Source organism: Aptenodytes patagonicus, chromosome 21 (genome assembly GCF_965638725.1).
Source record: "Aptenodytes patagonicus chromosome 21, bAptPat1.pri.cur, whole genome shotgun sequence".
Classification (NCBI taxonomy): domain Eukaryota; kingdom Metazoa; phylum Chordata; class Aves; order Sphenisciformes; family Spheniscidae; genus Aptenodytes; species Aptenodytes patagonicus.
This window is the reverse complement of record NC_134969.1, coordinates 4607886-4630287: the sequence shown is the minus strand read 5'-3', so window position 1 is coordinate 4630287 and position 22402 is coordinate 4607886. Positions and strand designations below refer to the sequence as shown.

The window sequence follows — 22402 nt, the reverse complement described above, 5'->3', positions numbered from 1 at the left end:
CAAACGATGTCCTGCTACTCAAAAAACCCCACCACCCCAAAATAAAACCAAACACGCCAGGTGCAATGCCAGGCTGGACTTTGCCCAAGCAGGTTTTTCAGCCATTTGTGCCCACTCCCTCTGGTAGGAGGCGGCAACATTTTTTTGGGGAGGCAGAGGCCAGAACCACAGCAGCAGGGGATCTGGGGTAGCCTGTAAAAGACTGACAGGAGCCCCGGGCTTTCGTGACGCTTTCCTCGCTAGCTCGTCATAAAGCAGACCTGGGGCAAGGGTGGCTTCCTCAGTGCAGTCACGCACTGCTACGTGGAGAGCGGAGCCCGGAGCAACGAGCCTTGGTCATCCCTGAGTGTTTAAGCTGGGCACGGAGTTCGTCAGCACTCCTGAGGGAGACGCGCGGCTCCCAGCTGCCTCTCCTTAGCTGGGGAGCGAACTTAGTCCGGAGCAGGGAGCCCGAGAGGTATTTACAGGCAGCTGCAGAGCGCATGACCCCCAGGCCCCCCCCAGCACCCTTGTTCACAGGGGCTGCCCCCTCCCCGCTCACTTCCCAGCCGGAGCAGGCAGCCCGGATCCCTTCTGCGGGAGAAATCACACGCTCTACCTGGAAATACGCCACTTTTTTTTTTTTCCTTTATGTTGCACTGCAGTTTTAACAAAGATAGGAACATGCAGAGTAATGCCACTTGTCAGCGGGAGCTCAGAAGAGAACGCAGCGATGCCTGGCAGTAGTCAGCAGGGAGAGAGGCTCTTGGAAAAGAGGCAGGAGACACACTCCCAGCAAGACCAGCACCCCCAAAGACCACCCCACCCCACCCCCCCATCCTCTCCCTTGCCCCCAACCACAGACTGACTCCCCAGCCTTCCCTCGCCGTAGGACAGCAGGTCAGCCTCTCCAGCTGGGATGGGAGCTCTCCCTTGAGCCCTGCGGGGCTCAGGCTGTTCCACTTCCAGCAAAAATAGAAGCGGCAGCAAGGAGGAGCAGATCCTGTCTCTACGGCAATGGCTGGTTTTTTTAGACTGGTGTTTTCCCTTCCCGAGGAGGCAGAAGGAGAATTCTTTTACAAAATAAACTGGCCCTTGTTTTCACAGGAGAGCAGGAAAGCCGAGGGGAAGGAAGTGAAAACTCGGGAGTACCTGCTGCCAAACCGAAACGGCAAAGAGTGGATTAGCGGCTCTGAAGAGCCAGGGGATGAAGCTAAGCGATACATTAAGGATATGTCTCAAAACCTCTCAAGTCTGGCTCTGGTAGCCCTAACACCCTTTCTGCTCTAACCCCTCCTTCTCTCCTAACTGCCGTTTGGGAAGTGTCGCAGATGGCTCCGACGGGAGCTGCTGCAGGCCGCTTCCGTGGCCTTGCATTCTGCTCGACACGGGACAACTGAGGACGACTTCATGAAGCTGCCTCCGCAGCAAGCTCGGGTGGGGATGCTGGCAGTGTTTACTTGCCCAAGGTAAGGGATCTCCGGCAATACATATCCTGCCCCATTCGACGGGCTGACTGAAAGAGGGGGGGAGAAGGGGAGGGCTCAGTTGAATTTAGCCTTTGAAAAGTCCATTTCTGGATGCTGTTCCATGAACCTGCAAGGAAAACAAAGACAAGAGCTTGGGTATGAGCCAGCAGGAGCCACAGAACAGCTCTCTTTGGTGGGGGGGGTAAGGCATCCCTACTTCCTGCACTATCAAGTTTGCTTCCTCCCCACGCCCTCCACAGCAGAGACTGTTTTGCTGAGCTCCTTGGGACACGCTCCCCGTACTACAAAGACTTTTTCCTCGGGTCAGTGGTATCAGCAATCCTACCAGCCATCAAGGTCAGCAAGTCCAGACACATGGGAGTTATTAATTATCAGACACACACCCTTTAACTGTTACCTCTCGGACAGACACGTAGCAGCTATGACACTGATTGTGGGGCAGAGGGGAGATGGTGAGGGTAGATTACGATTTAAGCTCAAACGTGTTACCTTAAACGTTACTGGGGACATGGGGAGTATCTCCAGTGCTGCCACAGTGAAAACCCATGAAGGATGTGACCAGAGAAATCCGGTTTCAGACTAGGTGCAACCTGATTTCAGATGTACTGCAATCCCAGCAGATAGGACTATTTGGACTCAGGTTGCTACATCAGAAAGTTCTGAGAACAATACGCCGTGCTTATGAGTGATGAGGAGTGATTAGCGCACGCAGAAGCTCCTTGGCTTCCTCCTCTGCCCTGCGGTTCACCAAGGGATACAACACACAACCACATGGAGGATTCACGCACAAAGTGCAAGTAAGGGCAGGCCTCCCGTCTTCCTCCGTGCTCTCATCTCACGGTTTCCCCTGAAACGCCACCACAGCGTTTCCACTTCCCATTTCCCCGGCAATCTGTGCTGCGAGAACAGCGTCCTTGTTCAGCAGCCAGGAGGGCTTCGCTGGCAGAGACTAGGACTCACCTGGGTGTCACCGAGTCTACTTTGGCCTGAACAAAGTCTAAACTTCCTATCCATCCTTTACCAGCCAATCTGCGCGCAAGCCAAACTTCCAGAGCACTGAACGAGTGACCTTGCCAACGAGGTGTCCCGTACGCGGACTTCCCAGGAGAGGGCTGCCTCCCATCCTACTAACTCAACAGACAGGCACGAAGGTAAGTCTGGTCTCTGCTCTGAAACAGCTGCACCCTAAGCGGCGCACTGATCAGCGCGAAGCTTCTGCCGCTGCAGATAAGTCTAAGGAAGAAAAGGAGCCAGGCCTTCTACGCTAAATCCTCCTTCCAATCCCGAGATAAGATGCGGGTTTGCACTTGCTGAAGAACCTGCATGACCCAGAGTTGCCTCCACGGCTGTCCCAAACGGCCTTGGGAGCTCCGTGAGTAATTTCCCTGCCAAGGTGCATTTATGTCAAACAGGGCAATAAAGACATAAAAGTGCTATTGGCTTGGAGACAGCTGGCTGGTGGCAGGTGTGCAGGGAGGGGCGATTATCTGGGCCACCGAGCAGAAGGAGATTAGAAAACCATCAAGACCATGTTAAAGTTCAGTGGAGATGGTACCTCCAGTCTCAAACATGCTTTCTGGACTCGAAATCAGCAGACTAAGACAATTCCGGAGCTAGGCTATTCCCAGAATTTCCCGTTATGCTTTCTACCCCCACGGGCTTTTATAGGCGCTGGTGGTTGGCCAACAATCCCATGACTACGTAACTGCAGATGTGAACACAGGTAGGACTGAAGGCCAACCTGTCTTCTGCTCCCGTATCTGTGTCGCGGAGGAAGAGGAGAGGGGCTTGGGAAAGCAAATACCCACAAATTCATGAGGTCTACGCACTTTTTCAAAATGTCTTGCTTCTTCTGTTCATCAGACGTGGGGAGGCCCATGGATTTCTGTCGTTGATCGTACATCATTTTCTCCACCATACTGCGAGTTTCGCTGTCCAGGTCTGACAACTAAAAGCAAGGACTTCTGTCAGGGTTGGAATAACTCGTCCCAACCCACACGTACACCCTGCTTACAGAGAACACGAATGCACTGAGGTTACGCTACGCTGCGCGCACGGGCTGCAGAAATACTTAGACAGACACTAATTTATAGACTCAGCTTCATTCATTTGAAGTTTTGGGGGCACTTATGTTACGCGATAGCACCGTATGCAGCAGCACTCCCGTATTGGTTTTAGGCTGGTAAACAAAAAGACACAGAAGTTGAACGTGAGCCGAGTGCGAGCACATTTATGGGAAGGCTCCACTCAGTAAAACGGGGGGAGTTCTCACCTTTGAGTTCTCTGGATTAATTTTCTTGGTGTTGATTTCCGGGTCTGTGGAGACTAGTTTGTTCCACCATTCCATCTTGTTGATCTGAAGGATGAAGAAACAAAAAAATGTTGTTTTTCTTGGACTTGCTCTAGGAATTTTACGTCTCAGTCACAGGAAAAAAGCTGCTGGAATCAAACTTCATTTGACAGTTTTCTAAACGTCAGTAAAATCTGAACGTGGATAAAGGGTACTACTTGCATTCTGAACCACTTCAGGTAGCCTGAATTTCCACAGCTGGGAAATCTGAGAGCATGTCAGATGTCACGTTTGGCATGACATAAATGGGATTACACCTGGAGAGGCCCAGAAGGGACACAATAAGCAGTAAGGTCTGTCCCTGGATTTTCGTGTCACTAACAGATGTCAAAACATGGCGTTATTCTGTTAAGGAGCAACTTTAAAATGACTGATTTCCTTCCAGCCTTTCCTGAACTGCTGAGCAATCAGTTGGATATCCCGGATTAGCGTGAAGTTAGGCTGAAGATCGGGGGAACTTCCAATACCCCGCTTGCCATGGCATCGCTGACACTGTACCAAGGATAAGCACGGTTCTTCTGTTTCAGCTGACAAAGCCCAGGGCTGTCATAGGTTTGTGTCAGACTCTTATTTCAGCACAGAATCACAGAATGGTTGGGGTTGGAAGGGACCTCTAAAGGCCATCTAGTCCAACCCCCCTGCCGTGGGCAGGGACATCTTCAACTAGATCAGGTCGCTCAGAGCCCCGTCCAGCCTGACCTGGAATGTTTCCAGGGATGGGGCATCCACCACCTCTCTGGGCAACCTGGGCCAGTGCTTCACCACCCTCAGCGTAAACAATTTCTTCCTTCTAGGTCTAAACCTACCCCCCCTTTAGTTTAAAGCCGTTCCCCCTTGTCCTGTCGCAACAGGCCCTGCTCAAAAGTTTGCCGCCATCTTTTTTGTAAGCCCCCTGTAAGTACTGACAGGCTGCAATAAGGTCTCCCTGGAGCCTTCTCTCCTCTAGGCTGAACAACCCCAACGCTCTCAGCCTTTCTCCATAGCAGAGCTGTTCCATCCCCCTGAGCATTTTCGTGACCCTCCTCTGGACCCGCTCCAACAGGTCCGTGTCTTTCTTATGCTGAGGGCTCCAGAGCTGGAGGCAGTGCTGCAGGTGGGGTCTCACCAGAGCAGAGCAGAGGGGCAGAATCCCCTCCCTCGACCTGCTGGCCACGCTGCTTTGGATGCAGCCCAGGACACGATTGGCCTTCTGGGCTGCGAGCGCACATTGCTGGCTCATGTCCAGCTTTTCATCCCCCAGTACCCCCAAGTCCTTCTGGGCAGGGCTGCTCTCAGTCCCCCCAGCCTGGATTGATACCAGGGGTTGCCCTGACCCAGGGGCAGGACCTTGCACTTGGCCTTGTTGAACCCCATGAGGTTCACACAGGCCCACTTCTCCAGCTTGTCCAGGTCCCTCCGGATGGCATCCCGCCCCTCTGGTGTGTCGACCGCACCACTCAGCTTGGTGTCATCTGCAAATCTGCCGAGGGTGCGCTCGATCTCACTGTCTATGTCATTGATGAAGATATTCAACAGCACCGGTCCCAACACGGACCCCTGCGGGACGCCACTCGTCACCAATCTCCATCTGGACATTGAGCCGTTGACCACCACCCTCTGGATGCGACCATCTAACCAATTCCTCACCCACCGGCCAGTCCACCCATCAAATCCATACCTCTCCAGGTTAGAGAGAAGGATGTTGTGGGGGACCGTGTCAAAGGCCTTACAGAGGTCCAGACAGACGACATCTGTAGCCCTTCCCGTGTCCACTGATGTAGTCACTCCATCATAGAAGGCCACCAGGTTGGTCAGGCAGGACTTGCCCTCGGTGAAGCCATGCTGGCTGTCTGGAATCACCTCCCTGTGCCTTAGCATAGCTTCCAGGAGGATCTGTTCCATGGAAGCTATATCTCACCAGGGAAGAGGCAGACAAGTCTGAATCCTCCCCGATTCATTCTGCTTTACCTTCTCCAGGTGCACGGTGACTGTTTTACCGTCTTCGATCAGCCAGGAGCTCTCCTCCACCTTCACTTCATTGAAAAGCTCTCCATCAATGACAGGCGAATGGCCCTTCAGGCCAACTTTGAGGCGCCGTCTCTGGATATCCACCACCACGTCCTTCCCCTTCAACCTGAAGTTCACCTTGAAAGGGATGGCCAGCTGGACCAGACAAAGGTCAGATTTGAGGAGCTGAGCAGTGAAGCCTCTCCTTACCCTCTTGCGCTGCTATTCTAAGACTTTTTGCCTTGGTTTCACCAGAATAAGACAGAGCACGCAACATATCCCTTGGGGTACTGAGCGGGCGGGAGGTGAAAGGATACAAGAATAAGTTTGGCAACAGGATGGCCAATACCTCAAAGGGACCATAAAAAAGGAAGCAGATTTTAATGTCTTGTTTAAACAAGACCGAGGTTTGGCCAAGTTAACTACAGCTTCTGGGCATTTTGTTTAGTTACCAAGCTCCCTCCCAGCTATTGAAATGCTGCCGTTAAGAACAACTAACAACCTTCCACAGGCAGCTGAGGTACAGGGCATCGGCTCCACCATTCTTACCAGCACCTGTGCTCTCATTCCCTATCCCACATTCCTCAGATCCTGGTAATAAGGGACTACTTACATCCAGTTCTGAAAGAGTCTGTGTCCATCTATAATTTGGAAGGTCAGCTCCATTCCCAGAGTTGGGTTTAAGTTTTCCTTTGTCCTTCTCATCTTCCTCTTCGTCATCTGTTTCCTAAGCAACCAATTTAAAAGTGTAAAGAAAGAAGCTTTTCAGGTTTCCATTTATCTTTCACTTGGTAACAACAGTTCTTGGTTTTTGTAACAATTTCAGGTCAGGTGCACGTACTTGACATTCACATAAATTTCGCCCGAAATGTATAGGTGTTTCTGTTAAAACATAATTACAAAAAAGGAAAGGAAAACAGAACAAAACACAACCCCCCCACACACACATTGAAATCTTTGGGAATTAAATGTGTATTCTCAGCGTATTCCCTCACATTTACAGGAGTTCTCATGGTTGCCTATTTCTCTCAGACTAAAATAAAGTCCCTAGATGAGCTTTACCTGTTTGTTAGAATCCGAAGATTCACCTTCATCCTCCGAGGGTTTCACTGGGACACTGTTAATCTGCCCTTGCGCCTCTTTTTTCTGTTGAAAAAGAGAACGAACATGCTCAGACAAGCGCTGGCACTTTTGTGTTACTTGCTGATCTGACACTAGGCGGCCTCAGCCTCCTCAGCTGAAACTAGAGAGCAGGACTCGGAACTGCACCCAGGAGCGACGGGGAATTTTCAGCCCTTAGAACGGTGTTACAGGAAAAGCGGTACTGCCAAGGGGAAGACTCCCGTGGTCCTCACACCTCGACGTCGCCGCCACAATCGGAGAACTTGCTGAAGGCAGAAAGGCCAAGTGAGTTCTGGGAGAATCCACGCGAAAACGCGATGGTTTGGCCTAGGCTAATTTCATTCTGAAGCACGCCGGTCCGGTGCTCCAGACACTGCAAAGGAACAAGCCTTGAGCCGTTTTAACCGCTCGCTGCTACCCGAGCTACGTGCAGGCCAACGGAGGAGACGACCTAGATGGTGCCTGCGGGCACCAGGCGCTGCTCTCACCTGGTCGATTTCCAGCTGCAGCCTTTCTGCTTCCTCGTCCGTAAGTTCCTTAATCCTTGGCTCGTTTGCTTCTTGCTTTTCTTTAGCAAGTTTCGCAGCTCTCTCTGCCTTTTCACGCCGCTCTGCCTCTTGACGAGCCTTTTTCTCTTTCCGCTCCTTCTGAGCTAGTTTGTTGTGATGGCTGAAGGTATCTGTGATCAGCTGAAAGACAGGAAGACATTATCAAAGGGTTTTAAAAAATCACCGCTTTTTCGAACCCGAATGAAGCCAACTCGCTACTGAGGAGCACGAGAACATTTGTTAGTCATACCGATGTTGTGACTTTTCCCTTCATTTTCACTCTAGGCTTTTGACCGAAAATCTAGAGCAGGAGAAAACTCAAAATATTTAGATGTAGCCCTTCCTAGTTCTTCCTTGTACAAGGAGTGTATTTCCACGGAGATAACAGAAAACTAAAGATTCTCCATTTGTTTTGACCTTTGTGCAAATCCAGGAGGATGAGCAGATGCCCAACCCTCCATACATCGAGGACAGCTGGGAGAACGGAGACCCTGGACCCGAGTTTTTGTACCTACTTCTGACCTTTCCCGCGACTGGGCTTTTCCCCGGGCGCCAGACGGAGTATTCAGTGTCATGAGAGGAGAAACGTTTGAAAAAGCTCGGTGTTTTACACTCAGGGGCAAGTTCCTACATAAATCTTTGCTTCAAACCTCACTCCCAATTCATTGTGACTATGAAAAGCAAAATCTCAAGGTCTCTGATGCAAACGGCTGTGCTGCTCAGAGGGAAAGCTGCGTACACAGGCAGGAAGCCAGAGCAATTGCCCCGTGGTCGATAACGCCAGCGGCGCTGTGCAGAGCAGCACGTATGAGAACCGAAGTCTGCTCCGGACAACAAACAGCATCTGAGAAAAGGAATCCGAGTGGAGAGACGTCTCAGACGGGGGGGGAGGTCAGGTACCGGTTTATCTATATCCCAGAAACTTCCAGGGGGATTCAGCATCTTTCCAGAGCAACTCAAAATGCCCTCGCCTTGTAGCTTTGTAACCAACCACCAGGTATTTCTGCTTTGCTTTAAAGGGGAAAGCAAGATTTATTTACACAACGCGAGTCCGGTTGTCTCCTAGGATACAGAATTCAAGACGTGCATCTCCCAGCCTCCGTTCCTAACCGCACGATGATCCACAGTGAGCAAACTATATTTGCACTGCCCGACCTCGTCAGCGCGCGCACACCGCACTCCTCTCAACCTGCCGCCACACCCCCCCTCACTCTACACCACAAGGGCTTCTCAAACGGCACCCCATAAAAGACGACGGCTTTCCCACCCTCTCCTCTTTCTCTCTGATGCCAAAGGGCGAGCAGGGCTGGGGAAGCAGCTCCTTCAATTTTTGTTGTGGTTACCGTGGTGTCAGGGACTCTGCATTGAGCCGTAAGCATTTTAACAGATACCACCCAAGGACACGAGCACTTTTCTTGCCCAGGCACAGCCACGGATTTGCTATGGAGTTGCCAACAACAGTAGCCAGGACCTCCAAAAGCACCAACCAGTGCTCACCTCTGAAACGCCACTCAGGCTTTCGCTCCCCGGGAGTACGCAGTCCCCAGGAATTTGGGGGGGATTTGCTCTCCAGTCTAAGAAAAACAGCAGCAGGCTTCACCTTTCTTACTTTGAAACCATCCTCTTTGCCATCCCCTCACCTGCCTTAGCTTTGCCGCTTTAGAGACTAGACAGCGCACGTTACACGCTGCGTTAGCGATTAACGCCTGCCCCAACACATTCAACATGGCAGCAGCGCCCGCTTGGCTGGTGGAGTTCCAGTAGCCCAGGAAGGGGAACAGCTGCTATACCGCTAAGCACAAACAAGAAACCTCCAGTTCACGGTTGAACGCTCTGGTTCTTATTTCCCTGCGGTGAAACAATTTAAGTTTTGCAGCTCTCGAGCTGGGCGAGGAATACCTGCTGGATAGGAGATGCTCAGGCCGCCAGCGAGGCCGCCCGGACCCCCAAGCTTGCTCCCCAGCACTCTCGCTCCGTACAGGTACCGCAGCCCCGAGACAAAGGTGCAGCCGCATGCGCGGAGATGCGGACTTTGCGCTTTTTCTGAGATGAACAAACAAGGTAACCCGGGGTTATCAACACCGCGGTGTCTGTCACTGTTAAGGCAGCGCGTCTGGCAGATTTGCTTTCCAAACAGGCCTTTGGCCAGAGCGAAAAAAAAAAAACACAAACCCAAAAAACCAACAACCCCGCATCGTCGGTACCACTCGAACAAGCAATCCTGCGTGCCTCGCCTCAGACAGGGGCAGCTCGTTATTGCCTTGTTTCAGTGATGTATTTCATCAGCATCACGGGCCGCTAGTCCCCGAGCGCACCGCAACGCTTTGAGTTGTTCAGGCGGGGAAGCCTTAGCGTGGCGCAGACATGGGTGGCACGGAAGTTAGAAGACATAAAAGCTCGAGGATTTGGGTTTGGTGTTTTGGTTTTTTTTTTTACCTTCTCTGCTACTCCGTCTTCTCCACCGGTGAAGAAATCTGTTTTACGCCTCAGGAAACTAAAGAACGTGTTCACGAGCTGGTAGAGGAAACAGGGAGGGGGGTGGAGAGAAGAAAAAAAAAAAAAAGAGCAATGAGACCGGATCACTCCAAACCACCTCGCGTCTCTCGAGCGGCCTTTATTCTTTGTACTCCCGATCTGTGTCTGTGCCGGGATCGTACTCAGATCAGCCCCGCGACCGTTTCCCAGAGAAAAATATCCAGTGGTTTTTGTGGAGATCCAGTTCCCGGATTCCCAGTTTTCAGAAGGGAGATCGGTGTGGTTTACGTGAAGGAAGGGCAAGCAGTTTACTCTCAGGTCACCTCGGAGGTACACCTCCTCCGATCCCCCAAGCTGTTCCTCAGACCCATCCGAGGCGGGAATTTGGGTACGTACGTATACGTGGATACACACACACACACAGAGGTGTATATAGACATACGCATACACCGTATTGTACCTCTTAGCGCGCCTAAACCCTCACAGTGTGCAAACTCACCCTCCCCACCTCCACGGCCCGTTTATTTTTACCAAAGCCTAAAATCTGTCACGAGCCGGCATCCCCGGCCGCCCCCCTGGAAATCCGTGCTCTTGGCGGACTCGGCTTAGCTTTATTTCCCAGGAATTCCGTCCTGTCGGCCTTTCGATCGGAGGTTTCGCTAGGGCACGAGGAGCTGTTATCAGCGCCGTTTCGGGAGCGGGATGTCCCCCCCCCACGCTCCGGCCCTCCGGGCGGGTCGGCACCCGGACCCCCGCAGCCCCCAGCAAGAGTCAGCGTGAGGTGCCTCGGCCGTGGGGGGGGGGGGGGGGCGGGACGGACCACGTTCACGTTCAACCGCGTTTCGTGATGGCGGCCTAAATCCCTCGGGGACGGGGGGGCCGCTACCGGGCGGCCGTGCCGGGGACAGCGGGACGGAGGGACTCCATCCTCCCCGGCGGCGTTTCGCTTTGCCGTGACCCGGCGCGGCCGCTGCCCGCGCAGGCCGAAACCTCCGGCCTGACCGAGAGCAGCGGGCCCCGCAGGCGGCGGCGAACCGGGGCGCGAGGCCGCGGCGGAGGGCACAGCCCCTCGTTAGCATCGCACCGATTAATTAGCCCGTCCTCCGCGCTCCCCGGGGCTGGCGCGGGCCCGGGCCGTTACGGCCGCTCCCGGGAGAGAAGCGGAGCCTCGATCGCGGCGGGGGAGACACGTGTCACCGCACGTGCACCGCCCTCGCTCCTCCCGGGCCCCCCCCCCCGGGAATACGGAAAAGCTTCGGCCGCCCCATCCCGCGCCCGGGCCCGGGCCCGGGTTCGGGTCCGGCGGCGCTACCTCGCGCACGCCGCCCTGGTGCTGCTGGGCCATGGCGAGGAGCATGCCGTCGAAGCGGTCCTCCTGCTCCGCCGCCTCCTCCGCGCTCAGCCCCATCCTGCCGCCCGCCGCCGCCGCACCGGCCGCCTCAGCCCCTCACGCCGGTGCCCGGAACCGGAAGCGGCGCTGAGCGGAAGCACGCGCGCGCCTCCCCCGCCCGCCAATCCCAGCGCCCCTCCTCGCCTCTCTCTTGGCGGATTGGCCGCCGCCGCGGCCAATCCGCCAGGAGGGAGGCGGGACGCGAGGCGCGGGGTCCGGTTGCTATAGCGACGGCCTGTCCGGGGCCCTTCCAGAAAGCTCGGCGGCGGCCTGTGACCCCGGGGCGGCGGGGTCAGGGGTCAAAGTGCAGAGGGGCGGCGGGGGGGGGAGGGGGGGAGCAGAGGCCGGCCCGGGGGCTGCGGGCGCTGCCCGGTGTCTCGGCCGGGCCTTGCTCTGCCCTCCCGGGGGCCGCAGGCCCGGGCGCCCCCGGCCGCCGTGACGGGAAGAGGCTGCGGGGAGCTGCCGCGGCGCCTCCCCGGGCTCCGTCGGGCCCCCCCCCGGCCTTCACCTCCGCGTCCCCCCCTTCGCGGGCCGAGGCCGGGATCCGGCCTGGCCTCCGGCCGAGGTACCGCCATCCCCGGGGGCGGAGGGGGGGGGCGCGGGGGTGTGCGTGTTCTCCCTCGCCGCCGCAGGAATCCCTCGCCCTGCCACCAGCCCCCTGGAAACGGGTGATCGGAAGCCCCTCAATTCCTGTCTCGGTTTCTGCCGCTCAAGGGATTAAAATACCCGGTAATTCCAGGGGGAAAAAAATCTGAGAATTTGCCCTTCCCCCCTGCCCTGCGTTTCCTCCGAGGGAGGCGAACCGATGGGCCCTGCCCGGGATTGACTGCTACGGCCCCCGTGGGTTCGCCGGCTTCCTCTCCCTCGGCCGTAACAACCCCAGGCTCCTGTCGGCAAGGTCAGGCAAACAGCCGCCGATCAAACGGCTCCCAGGCTGCTCGTTCCAAGGCCGGAGCGCAGGGGCCGTTGGAACGCAGGGCCCGGACGAGTGCCCTCTCCCTCTCCCTCTGCGTGTGTGTGAACCTCCCGGCAGCGACGCCTGCCACACAGCGCTGCCCGATGACAGCGCGGGGCCTTGGTGCCATGGTACGGGCTGGGTTAATGACTTTGTTTATACTGTTTGGGTAATCGCGATAAGGCCACCCAACCCGCCGTCCCCCTCCCCGCGCCGCTGGCGCGCTTCATTGAGAAAACGGCCGTTGACGCCGCGCGGAGAACTCGTTTACCTCGGCCAATCAGCCCAGGGACGGCCGGGTTCGGTGGTTTGTTGTTTTTTGTTTGGTTTTTTTTTTCCTTTTAACGAGGCCCGCTTAATCACAGAGCGGTCAAGGCTGTGGAGGGGTGTTGCACTGGTGACCCAGCCTTATAAGAGCCGGTCTGAGCAGCCGTGCGCTGGCAGAGCTGGGAGGACGGGGAGAATCCAGCCTGCGACGGAGGGTTTGGGAGGGATTTTACGTCTCTCTCTCTCTCCCGTCTGCTGTAGCAGGAGCCGAGTCTCGCCGAGGATCCGGCCGCCCGGCTCAGCTATGACCACCAGCGGCATGGACGTGGACTGTGAGGGGTGCCAGTGCCACAGCGAAGACAAACGCACCGCCATCCTCTACACCCTCCTCAGCCAGAACCTCACCCACGGCCGGGGCGGCCGCAGCCCGGCCCACCAGCGCTGCCTCTGCCACCAGCGCCGGACCGTCTGCCTCCGCACACCCCACGTCACCTGCCGGGCGGCCTCCAACGTGCTGGTAAAAACCATCAGCTTCATGAAAAACCTCCCTTCCTTCCACCTGCTGCCGCGAGAGGATCAGCTCCTGCTGCTGGACAGCTGCTGGGTTCCCCTCTTCCTCCTGGGGCTGGTCCAGGAGATGGTGACCTTCGAGGTGATGGAGACCCCGGCCCCCAGCATGCTCAAGAAGATCCTCCTCGACGGCCAAAGCAAACATCGGGAGCCCGAGCGGACGCAGCCCACGCTGGCCGCCGTGCAGCGCCTGCAGTGCTGCCTGAACACCTTTTGGAGCCTGGACCTGAGCCCCAAGGAATACGCCTACCTGAAGGGAGCCGTTCTCTTCAATCCCGGTGAGTGCCCGGCCCTCGCGGCTCTGCCTGCCGGCAGGAGAGCACGTCCCGCACCCGTTGGCGCCTCTTGGCTTGTAGACGTTCAAGAGCGCCGGCAGGCGTGAGAGCGGGGAGGGCTGGTTACCTTATCCTCAACACCCATCGTTACAAAATGCCCCGGGAAGCGGGGAGGAGGGACGTCACACGGAGTGGTAAAAGCCAGAGACCTCTGCCTGCCCTGCGGACAATAAAGGGCCCCGGGATTGAATTTGTAAAGCGTGAGTTTGCCCGGTTAACTTCATTCGCTCCCTCAAAACGGCAGCCCTGAAATGGCCGCGTCTCGGTAGCGCTGCGTACATCTCGGTAGCGCTGCATACATCTCGGTAGCGCTGCGTACATCTCGGTAGCGCTGCGTACATCTCGGTAGCGCTGCGTACATCTCGGTAGCGCTGCGTACATCTCGGTAGCGCTGCGTACATCTCGGTAGCGCTGCGTACATCTCGGTAGCGCTGCATACATCTCGGTAGCGCTGCGTACATCTCGGTAGCGCTGCGTACATCTCGGTAGCACGGCCCCGGAGATCCCTTCCGAGAAATGGGGAAGGGCGGGAATGGGAGAAACCTGGGGCTGTTTTCCAGCCTCCCTCATCACCGGCTTTTCCTCTTCTCCCTCGGCAGACGTCCCCGGGCTGAGGGCGTCCCTGTACATCGAGAGCCTCCAGCGGGAAGCCCAGAGAGCGCTTCAGGAGGTCCTGCAGCCCCTGCACCCCGAGGACCAGGGCCGCTACGCCCGCATTTTGCTGATCGCCTCCACCTTAAAATCGATCCCTCCTGCCCTCATCACGGATCTCTTCTTCCGACCCGTCATCGGCAACGCGGACATCGTCGAGCTCATCGCGGAAATGCTGTACGAGATAACCGGCAGGCAGCTGGCTCCCGCGGCACGCGCGGCGTGCTGAGCGGCCGCGCTCGGCCCGCCGGCCCCGTGGATGCTGCCCACGCCTCGCCGGGCAGCAAAGCGAATCCGGGAGCGGGGATTTAACCGGACAGGCGCTCTGGAGTCAGCGGGGAACCGCGCATTTCGGTAGGGCCGAGGCCGGAGGATTCGGCCAGGCCGCAGCGGGGCGCACGGAGAAACGGCTCCGGTTCAGCAGATGTTTACAGCAGGTCCCGCTCCGCCTGTGCCGGTCTCCGTTTCAGGTAGCGCGTGTGCGGGTGACGGGTTTCTTCCCCTGTCGTGTAGCCGGAACTGCTCAGCCGCCTGCGAACAGACCACGGAGCAGGTCGGGTTAGAGCCCGGTCCCGGTTTTTACCCAACGAATCCTTGGTCCCGTTGAAATCAATGCGCGTTTTGCCGTTAACTCCCAGAGACGGGAGTTTGTCCTCAGCTAACGGCTTGATTCTGCAGCGTTTGGGCAGACACGTCTTCAGCGGGATCGCTTACCGAGCACAAACATTACGGAATTAGGTCTGGGTGAAGTCTTGGTCTGTCTGTTGTGCTTGAAATCTTAGAAATATTGATGAAGGATCTTCCTCAGGCACCAAGAGGAAAAAAAAAAAGCCAGAGCATTAAATCTTACAGGGCGTGCAGCTTCACCCCTCCGACCTTTTCTTAGCTCGCATCTTTTCTCCGCGATGCCGTGAAACACAGCGGAACTGCTCGCAGAGCCGCGGGTTACCTCGGAGCACCTAAACCTACCGCACGTCGTCCTGTGGGCTTACCTCGTTCGTGCGACAGCGAGCGACCACCCCCACCCCCCCCCCCCCCGCCGGGAGCTGTGAACGCAGCGGAGACGAGCGGAGCTGGTTTAGCGGTAGAACCAAACGTCCCTCCCTGGAGTTACAGCCGGGTGCACGCGTAGCACGCCTGGAAAGCTTGCTCCTCCTGCCTGCAGCTCCTGCGACAAGTTAAATGTCAGTATTTTGTAAGTGAACGTTCTTGCGGTTTGTATATAAGATGCAGTAAATTATTTTTTTTTTTTTTTAATAAAATGTTTTAGGTTTTGGAACGCGGTGGTGACTTTTTAGAGACGGTGTTAAACTTTTGGGGGAGGGGGGGGCGCGGTTAGAGAAACCGGCTGCGGGCCCGGCGTGGAAAGGACGCCCGAATGAAAAGGGGCTGTCCATAAAAACCCGTCTGCCTCGCCGTGGCGAGGGAGCGTCGCGACGTGGACGCGCGTCGGTCACCGCCAGCGGGAGCTGTCTGATGAACAGCCCCGCGGCACAAAAAACCCCTCGGCGCGCCCAGCAGACAGAAATTTGCAGAGGCAGCGGAATCGCAACCCGTCCACGCGTTGCGCCTTTCTCCGGGCGTCGGGTCTCGCCCCGAGGGCTCCCGGCCCGGCGGCGACGGCGGAGCTGGGTGCTCTGACTCACCTGGAGGCGCGCGCAGCTGCCAACCGGCCGGGTTGTCGACACGGGGTGTCGTCCCCGTGCCCCCTCGCCCTCCTACCCGCGGAAACACCTCGAATTTTAGCCGGCAGCCCGGTGGGAGGAAGAACCGCTTTGTCGGTCTGTCTCTCCACCTCTCACCGCTGCTGCCGAACGGTGACGGACGGTTTCCGAGGTGATTTCAGCCCCGTGACGGCCGTTTTCCACCGGGGGGGGGGGGGGGGGGGGGAAGGAGCGCGTGAGTCACCGGATGATTTCCGCAGACCCACGCCAGCCACGGGCAGCCCCGAGCCACGCAGCCCGCTGAGGCGCGCGTGAGTCACGGCACACGGGATGCCCAACAGCCCCGCTGCCGGAGTTACCCCCAACCGGGCCCGCAGACGGGGCAGAGCCCCCGCCGCCTCCATCCTGCCCACCGGTCCCACCAGCCCCTGGGGACAGGGGATCTCCGTGGGCTCCCCTGTCCGGCGTGGCACCCGCCCGTGTCACTGCCCATGAGGCGGGTCTGACGCCACAGGGCCACCCCCCCGCCGTGGGACACGCAGCCCCGGGACTTTATCAAGAGGGCGAGGCCAGGACCCCTCAGACGGGGCTGCGCTGCACGGTGCAGGGGGGGGGGGGCCTGGACACCCCCTGCACCCTGACACCCCCAGGGTCTATGATACCTATCGGGGCCCGGCTGTCCCCAGGGCCTGTGACCCCCCCCGGGGCCTGGCCATCCCCTGCCACCCCCGGGGCCTGTGACCCCCCCCGGGGCCTGGACACCCCCTGTCACCCCCTGGGCCTGTCACCTCCATTGAGGCCTGGACACCCTCAGCCCCCTGCCACCCCCGGGGCCCGTGACCCTCCTCGGGGCCTGGACACCCCCTGCCACCCCCAGGGCCTGTGACCCCCCCGGGCCTGTCACCTCCATTGGGGCCTGGACATCCTCAGCCCCCTGCCACCCCTGGGGCCTGTGTCCACCCCCCAGGGCCTGCGTCCCCCCCCCAGGGCCTGTGACCCCCCCTGGGGTCTGGACACCCCCTGCCACCCCTGGGGCCTGTGACCTCCCCGGGGTCTATCACCTCCATTGGGGCCTGGACACCCTCAGCCCCCTGCCACCCCCGGAGCCTGTGACCACCCCCCCCGGGCCTGTGACCCCCCCGGGGTCTGGCCGCCCCCTGCCACCCCCGGGGCCTGTGTGTCCCCCCCGGGGCCTGTGTCCCCCCCCCGGGACCTGGCCGCCCCCGGGACCCCCCGCGCCGCCTCCCGGCTGCAGCGCGCTCTCCCGCCACCAGGCGGCGCCCACTCTGCGCGTCGGGCGCCGACGTCATCACCGCGCGCTCAGCTGCCGTGACGCGCCGTCCCGCCGGGGCAAGATGGCGGCGCCCAGCTGTAGCGCCGGTAATGGCGGCGCCGCCGCCGCCGCCGCCGCCCGCTACTGCCTGGTGAGCGGCATCCCGGCCGCGCTGCGCTCCGCCCAGCTCCGCGCCTACTTCAGCCAGTTCGTGGAGGCCGGCGGCTTCCTCTGCTTCCACTACCGTCACCGCCCCGAGCGCCCGCCGCCGCCGGCGGGCGGCGGTGAGGAGGCCGCGGCGCCGCGCACTTGCTCCTGCCTGGTGGCCGTGCGGCCCGGCCGCGCCCGTCGCTTCGTCCGCATGTACTCGGGCAAGCGCTGGGTCGGGCCCGGCGGCGCCTCGCTGCCCGGCCGCTGCCTCATCCGCAGGGTCCGCCTCAGCCCCGGGACAGGTACGAGCGGGCACCGGGGCGGGGGGGGGCCGGGCCGGGTCGGGTCGGGTCGGGCCTCCCCTCATGGGCCTGGAGGGGTCCGGAGGACCCGTTGGGCACCGGATCCCACCTCTGCGGGTCCCAGCAGGCAACCTGAGGGTACCGGGTGGTTAAAACTCCTCAGGGAGTTTCCTTAATGCCTTAAATCCTGGCAAGAGGGGTCAGTTTGGGGTCTGCTCGCCCCTCCCCTGATTTACCCCTCTCTGCTGGAGCGCGTGTTCCCCCACAAAACCATTCCTTCTCTTCTCCAGGCACGGAGATGTTTCCCTGCAGCGAGGACAAGACGGCCGCAGGCGAATCTGTCGCAGAAGCAGACTTGAAGCGGCTGCCCGAGTTCAACCCCCCTTCCTTCATGCCTTACGGGAACGTGGGCACCCCCCTGAAAGTTTTTCTGGAGCTGATCCGGGCCTGCAGGCTGCCTCCCCGGATCATCAAGAAATTGCAGCTGGATTTCCCAAAGACGGGCTCGTCCCGCAGGTATGGGAACGTGCCTTTTGAATACCAGGACGCTGAGGCAGTTATAGAAGAAGAAAGAGTTTACACTGCTACGGGGGATGAGATCACAGAGGAAGAGGGGCCTGCGGCAAGGTCTGAGGTGACTCACCCGGCCAGTGCTGAGGAAGATGAGGAGGGGCAGGAGAAGGAGGAAGAGGAGTCGCGCTCGGATGACGTAAGTGGATTTTTCTAGCACCGTCCAAGGTTAGCTATTGTAGCTGCAAAGCTGGGAGGGCCGCTGTAACTCCCCCAGAGCTCATTTTTAATCTTTTAATTGTATTGTATAAATCACTTGTCTAAAAATGGCGTTAAAATACGGTTGTTCGCGTCTTGGCGCGCTGAGCCCCGTGGCGCGTGAGCGGTGCGGGCATTAACACCTCCGAAACGGCTTGTCCAAATCAAGCCGGTTGTAGGGGTTGAGCCCAAAGGGTTTGGTCCAGAGGAGCGAGCACGGGCGGAGGCTGGTGCTGCGGGAGCAGATCCCTGCCCTGCTGCGTGGCGGATTGGCCCGGCTCTGCTGTTGCTTGTAAATGAGGTGACCGGAGATTCGGGAACGCGTTCGTGTGCTGGAAACGACACGTGGAGCTGTACGAACGGTTGACTTTGAATGCCTCTGTGATTGAAGTTAGTCGTTCCGAGAAAAATGGCTTTCGTGACAAAGACTCCTAGAAAACTGAGCTGGACAGGCTCTCCGGAGACTATCTCGCTCCCTCCCCCTGACAGACGCCTGTCTAGCCGGTTCTCACAAACCTCTGTCATTACAGAGGCACCACGACCCCGAGGCAAGCCATTCCCGTTCTTTGCCGTACCAGAATTAACTTAGATGGCAAATTTTTGCTGCAGTTTTATCCCATTAGGTTCTCCTAGCAACAGCGGACACAGAGAACGCTTTGTTCCCTCCTTTACAAACTTTTTATTCGGTCTTTTCTTCTCCAGACTAAACAGACTCCTCTAGCCCTTTCTCACACGCTCCGTTTCCTGGATCTCTAGTCGGTTTTTTGGCTGTTCCTTAGTTGGTTAATGTCTTCCTTGGAGGGCTCTGCCCAGAGCTGGGCAGGCAGCAGTAAAGCTGTCAGTCTGACCTGCGTCTGTGCCAGCGAGCTGCTTCGCTGGAACCGACGCAATCTCTTTAGGGATCAGCTTGAGTGGAATTAATTTGTTGCTGACTTTACGTACAGCACACCTGCTCCTTAAATGGGCATCTTTGCCTTGCAGATTGGGTACGCCGCTGAAAGCATGCCGTGAAGTGGGTGTGATGTGGTATTTTTCACCACTTCTGTCTGCTGACTCTGAAGATGGCATTAGTCAGGGGAATGAGGTCATCAGTGCCGGTCGTGTTAGTGCCTGAAAACAGCAGGCTGAGACGAGCTCTGTTGACAAAGCTGTTTCGGAGGGAAGGCGTTGCGATGAGCCGCGAGGGTCGGGGGAACGGGGGAGGAGGCTGCGTGCTGCCGGCGTCGCCCACCTTTCACCGGCTCCTTTGCAGGACGATGATACCTGTGAGGAGTGGGAGCGACACGAGGCTCTGCACGAGGACGTGACCAAGCAGGACCGTGTGGAGGAGCGGCTCTTTGAAGAGGAGATTGAGCTCAAGTGGGAGAAAGGCGGCTCTGGCCTTGTTTTCTACACGGATGCTCAGTACTGGCAGGAGAAGAACGGAGGTAACATTGGTGTTTGTGTCGCTGAGCCACAAACTAACCACCACGAGCTGGGGGGCCCAGCCCTGCAGGTAAATCAGGTATAACCCCATACGAGCATTCCAGATCAGCTACACATACGGGCATCTTGCCATCGCTTTTTAAGCCTTCCCTCGGTCACAAAACCTGCAGTGGTTCAGTCCAGTCGCCAGAGACCCCAGCGATCCTACTGGCAGCCTGTTGTGTAAGCGCTGTGGTTTGCGGAGTTCTCTAATGCCGTTTCCTACCCATTTTCTTGGAGAAAATAGGGAGCTGGGCCACCAGCAAACAGCTCTTCCGTGTCAGACTTCCACAACCATCACCAAAACCGGTGCTCTCCTTCTCTTGGCAGACTTTGATGAGCAGACTGCGGATGACTGGGATGTGGACATGAGCATCTACTATGACAAAGGTATCTGAGCTGAACTGCCCCCCCCCCCCCCCCCCCCCGCCTCCGGCAAACCAGGGAGGTTGGGAAATTCTGACCCTGCAGAATTTCTGCAGCGGGGAACTCTTTGGCTCTGTCACCCGTTGAAAGCCTCCAAGACGTCAGTGTACTTGAAACAAACCGTTTTTCTTGTCTGGCAGTGAGAGTTGCCAAAAAAGAACAGGTTCTGCCTCCTTGTTGCGTGGTGCTCTGGGGGAAATGACGGTAGTGAACAGCTTTCCTGAGCTGTGCTGCTCTGACTCTTGCTTCTTTCTCCCTAGATGGAGGTGATAAGGATGCTCGGGACTCGGTCCAGATGTGGCTGGAACAGCGACTCCGGGACGGCTTGGAGGACGGGTCTGTTTCAAGGCAACAGATTGGCACCTTCGAGAGATACACCAAGGTGAGCTCTGGATACGTGCTCGGGAGAGGATGGGGCAGGACAGGAAAGGCTCTGCTGGCGATGCTCAGAGGATGTGGGTTAGGGGGAGGAGGAGAGGTCCTGGATGTTGGGAGGGGGCAGAGGGTGCTGGGAAGACGAGGATGGGCTTTGTCCGGCAACTCTCTGACCTTTTTTTTCCCCCCCCTCTCCCAGGGCTTTGGCAGGAAGGTGCTGGAGCAGCAGGGCTGGACGGAGGGGCTGGGGCTGGGGACCAGCAACTGTGGAATGGCCGAAGCTCTGGACAACGAGGGTCAGAACCCCAGATGCAAGAGGGGGCTGGGGTAAGTACCCAACCCTGCCCTGCCAGCCTGCGTTCAGAGCCTCTGCCCGGGCTCTCCGGGCTGACGCAGCAGCTAACTGGCCGCAAAAGGAGCGGGGCGTGAACCAGAACTGTAAGGCTGTCCCAGGGATCTGCCTTTCTCCGCGCAGCTGGTGGCAAGGGCCTGCCACAGCGCTCCAGAGCTAAATACGCTGCTCTTCCTGATGGGCCAGTGCTCCTCAGAGGAGCTTGTGGTGGTAGAGTAGGACTGGAACCGTTTGCAGGTTCCTGCAGCACGCAAACACAGAGGGAGAGCTGTGCTTGAGGATTGAGGGTCACCTCTGCTACGGTATTCTGGCGGGGAAAGCCCAAGTGACCCGAGCTGTAGCTGCGCACCTCACCCCTGCCTTCTCGGTGGGGTTTCTGGAGGCTTTGCACGGTGCTGTGTTTCACCGTGAGGGCTGGCTCTCGTCCTAGAGCAATCTCGCAGCCGGGAATAGGACAAGAATCCTTATTGCCCTGTATCGGTCCACTTCTCCCCTGCCAGCGCCTGAAGGAGCTGAGCTGGGATGCAAAGGGGTGTCTGACTGCCTCAGCAACGTTGGGCCAAACGTTTCCTCCTCCCCTCTAGGTACCACGGGGAGAAACTGCCAACTTTCAGCAAGGTGAAAAAGCCCCGGCGGGACGCTCCCATCCTCATCTCGACTATCTATGATGACCCTGACCCACAGGACGGCGGTGACCGGCTGCTCAGGCGCCAGCCACCCACTGCCATGAAGTACAGGCGGGACATGGCATTTGTCCGGGCGTCACACGGTGCTCTGGAGAGCTTCAGTGCCCAGTCGCGCTGAGCGGAGACTGTCACAGAGCCGTTGTACTGGTTCTGCTCCTGTCGAGCCCAGGCTGGCTCCTGGTCTCGGGTTTGGAGCAGGGTGTTCATATATTTATTTTTGGAAGAAATACAGACTTGTAACAAAAATTGCCTCGGTGGGTTTTTTTTTTCCCCCTGATTGAAGCATTCAAATGAGGGGAAATAGTGCTGGTCCTGTTTGTTCAGCGGGAACGGGGAAGGGTGTCGCGTTTCTGACCGGCTGTTTAAAGCCGGTACTACCGCCTGGATCAACCAAGCTTGGCTGCTAGGTCAGCCTAAAAAAAAACCAGAACTCGTAGTTCATGGCTGCCTGAGACCCAGGGAAGGACAAGTACAGACAGGGCCGGCCGTGGCACGGTAACTGTCCTGCGGAAAGCTCGCTGCTGGCCCGCAGCTTCGCGTTGCTTTGGGCGTGACGATCCCACGCTCCTGAGAGAAACTCGTCGGGATGAAAGACTCGTCCTGGCAGCCTCCGGAGGAATTCCGTGGGAGGCGTTTCCCCACGATAGGGCGTAGCGGGTGCTTCCTTCCACGGCTCTCCGATGTGCTCTGCCCCGTTTTTTTTTTGTTGAGGAGGGGCAGCGCGGACAGCCTTCGTCCCAGTGACCCGGTACTGGAGGGTTAAATGTGAATTGGTGAACTCTCTTTGCTGGCGGGCTCTGGCTTGGCCCCGTGCACCTTCCTTA

General features: G+C 57.9%; 3 protein-coding genes across 4 annotated transcripts; 2 read left to right on the top strand and 1 right to left on the bottom strand.

The window, feature by feature from the left end:
* Window positions 1-605: 605 nt before the first annotated feature.
* NUDC (nuclear distribution C, dynein complex regulator) lies at window positions 606-11384 on the bottom strand. Its single transcript, XM_076357301.1, has 9 exons — window positions 11263-11384; window positions 9912-9989; window positions 7416-7616; window positions 6868-6951; window positions 6419-6532; window positions 5767-5961; window positions 3742-3825; window positions 3299-3417; window positions 606-1575 (listed from the first exon to the last, which is right to left on the bottom strand). The coding sequence occupies exons 1-9, from the start codon at window positions 11356-11358 to the stop codon at window positions 1524-1526; spliced, it is 1023 nt and encodes a 340-aa protein (XP_076213416.1). The 5' UTR covers window positions 11359-11384; the 3' UTR covers window positions 606-1523.
* Window positions 11385-11883: 499 nt separating this feature from the next.
* On the top strand, window positions 11884-15397 carry NR0B2 (nuclear receptor subfamily 0 group B member 2). 2 transcript variants are annotated; one of them, XM_076357455.1, is made up of 3 exons: window positions 11884-12426; window positions 12824-13410; window positions 14067-15397. In XM_076357455.1, the coding sequence occupies exons 2-3, from the start codon at window positions 12867-12869 to the stop codon at window positions 14345-14347; spliced, it is 825 nt and encodes a 274-aa protein (XP_076213570.1). In that variant the 5' UTR covers window positions 11884-12426; window positions 12824-12866; the 3' UTR covers window positions 14348-15397. The 2 variants fall into 2 exon arrangements, with proteins under 2 accessions (XP_076213570.1, XP_076213569.1); XM_076357454.1 differs by lacking the exon at window positions 11884-12426 and having other exon boundaries at window positions 12698-13410.
* A 1740-nt stretch (window positions 15398-17137) lies between these two features.
* On the top strand, window positions 17138-21820 carry GPATCH3 (G-patch domain containing 3). The gene is made up of 7 exons (XM_076357263.1): window positions 17138-17507; window positions 17798-18216; window positions 19528-19702; window positions 20070-20129; window positions 20426-20547; window positions 20740-20867; window positions 21477-21820. Exons 1-7 carry the CDS (start codon window positions 17138-17140, stop codon window positions 21694-21696), a joined length of 1494 nt encoding a protein of 497 aa, XP_076213378.1. The 3' UTR covers window positions 21697-21820.
* Window positions 21821-22402: the final 582 nt, after the last annotated feature.

Coding starts and splice junctions, on each gene's coding strand:
- NUDC (XM_076357301.1), bottom strand. CDS start 11,358: ATGGGGCTGAGCGCGGAGGAGGCGGCGGAGCAGGAGGACCGCTTCGAC. Junction 6,952..7,415: donor TGCAGCTGGAAATCGACCAG/GTGAGAGCAGCG, acceptor CTTTTTCAACAG/AAAAAAGAGGCGCAAGGGCA. Junction 5,962..6,418: donor AGACTCTTTCAGAACTGGAT/GTAAGTAGTCCC, acceptor TGTCTGGTCCAG/CTGGCCATCCCTTTCAAGGT.
- NR0B2 (XM_076357455.1), top strand. CDS start 12,867: ATGACCACCAGCGGCATGGACGTGGACTGTGAGGGGTGCCAGTGCCAC. Junction 13,411..14,066: donor AGCCGTTCTCTTCAATCCCG/GTGAGTGCCCGG, acceptor CTCCCTCGGCAG/ACGTCCCCGGGCTGAGGGCG.
- GPATCH3 (XM_076357263.1), top strand. CDS start 17,138: ATGGCGGCGCCCAGCTGTAGCGCCGGTAATGGCGGCGCCGCCGCCGCC. Junction 18,217..19,527: donor AGGAGTCGCGCTCGGATGAC/GTAAGTGGATTT, acceptor GCTCCTTTGCAG/GACGATGATACCTGTGAGGA. Junction 20,868..21,476: donor AGATGCAAGAGGGGGCTGGG/GTAAGTACCCAA, acceptor CCTCCCCTCTAG/GTACCACGGGGAGAAACTGC.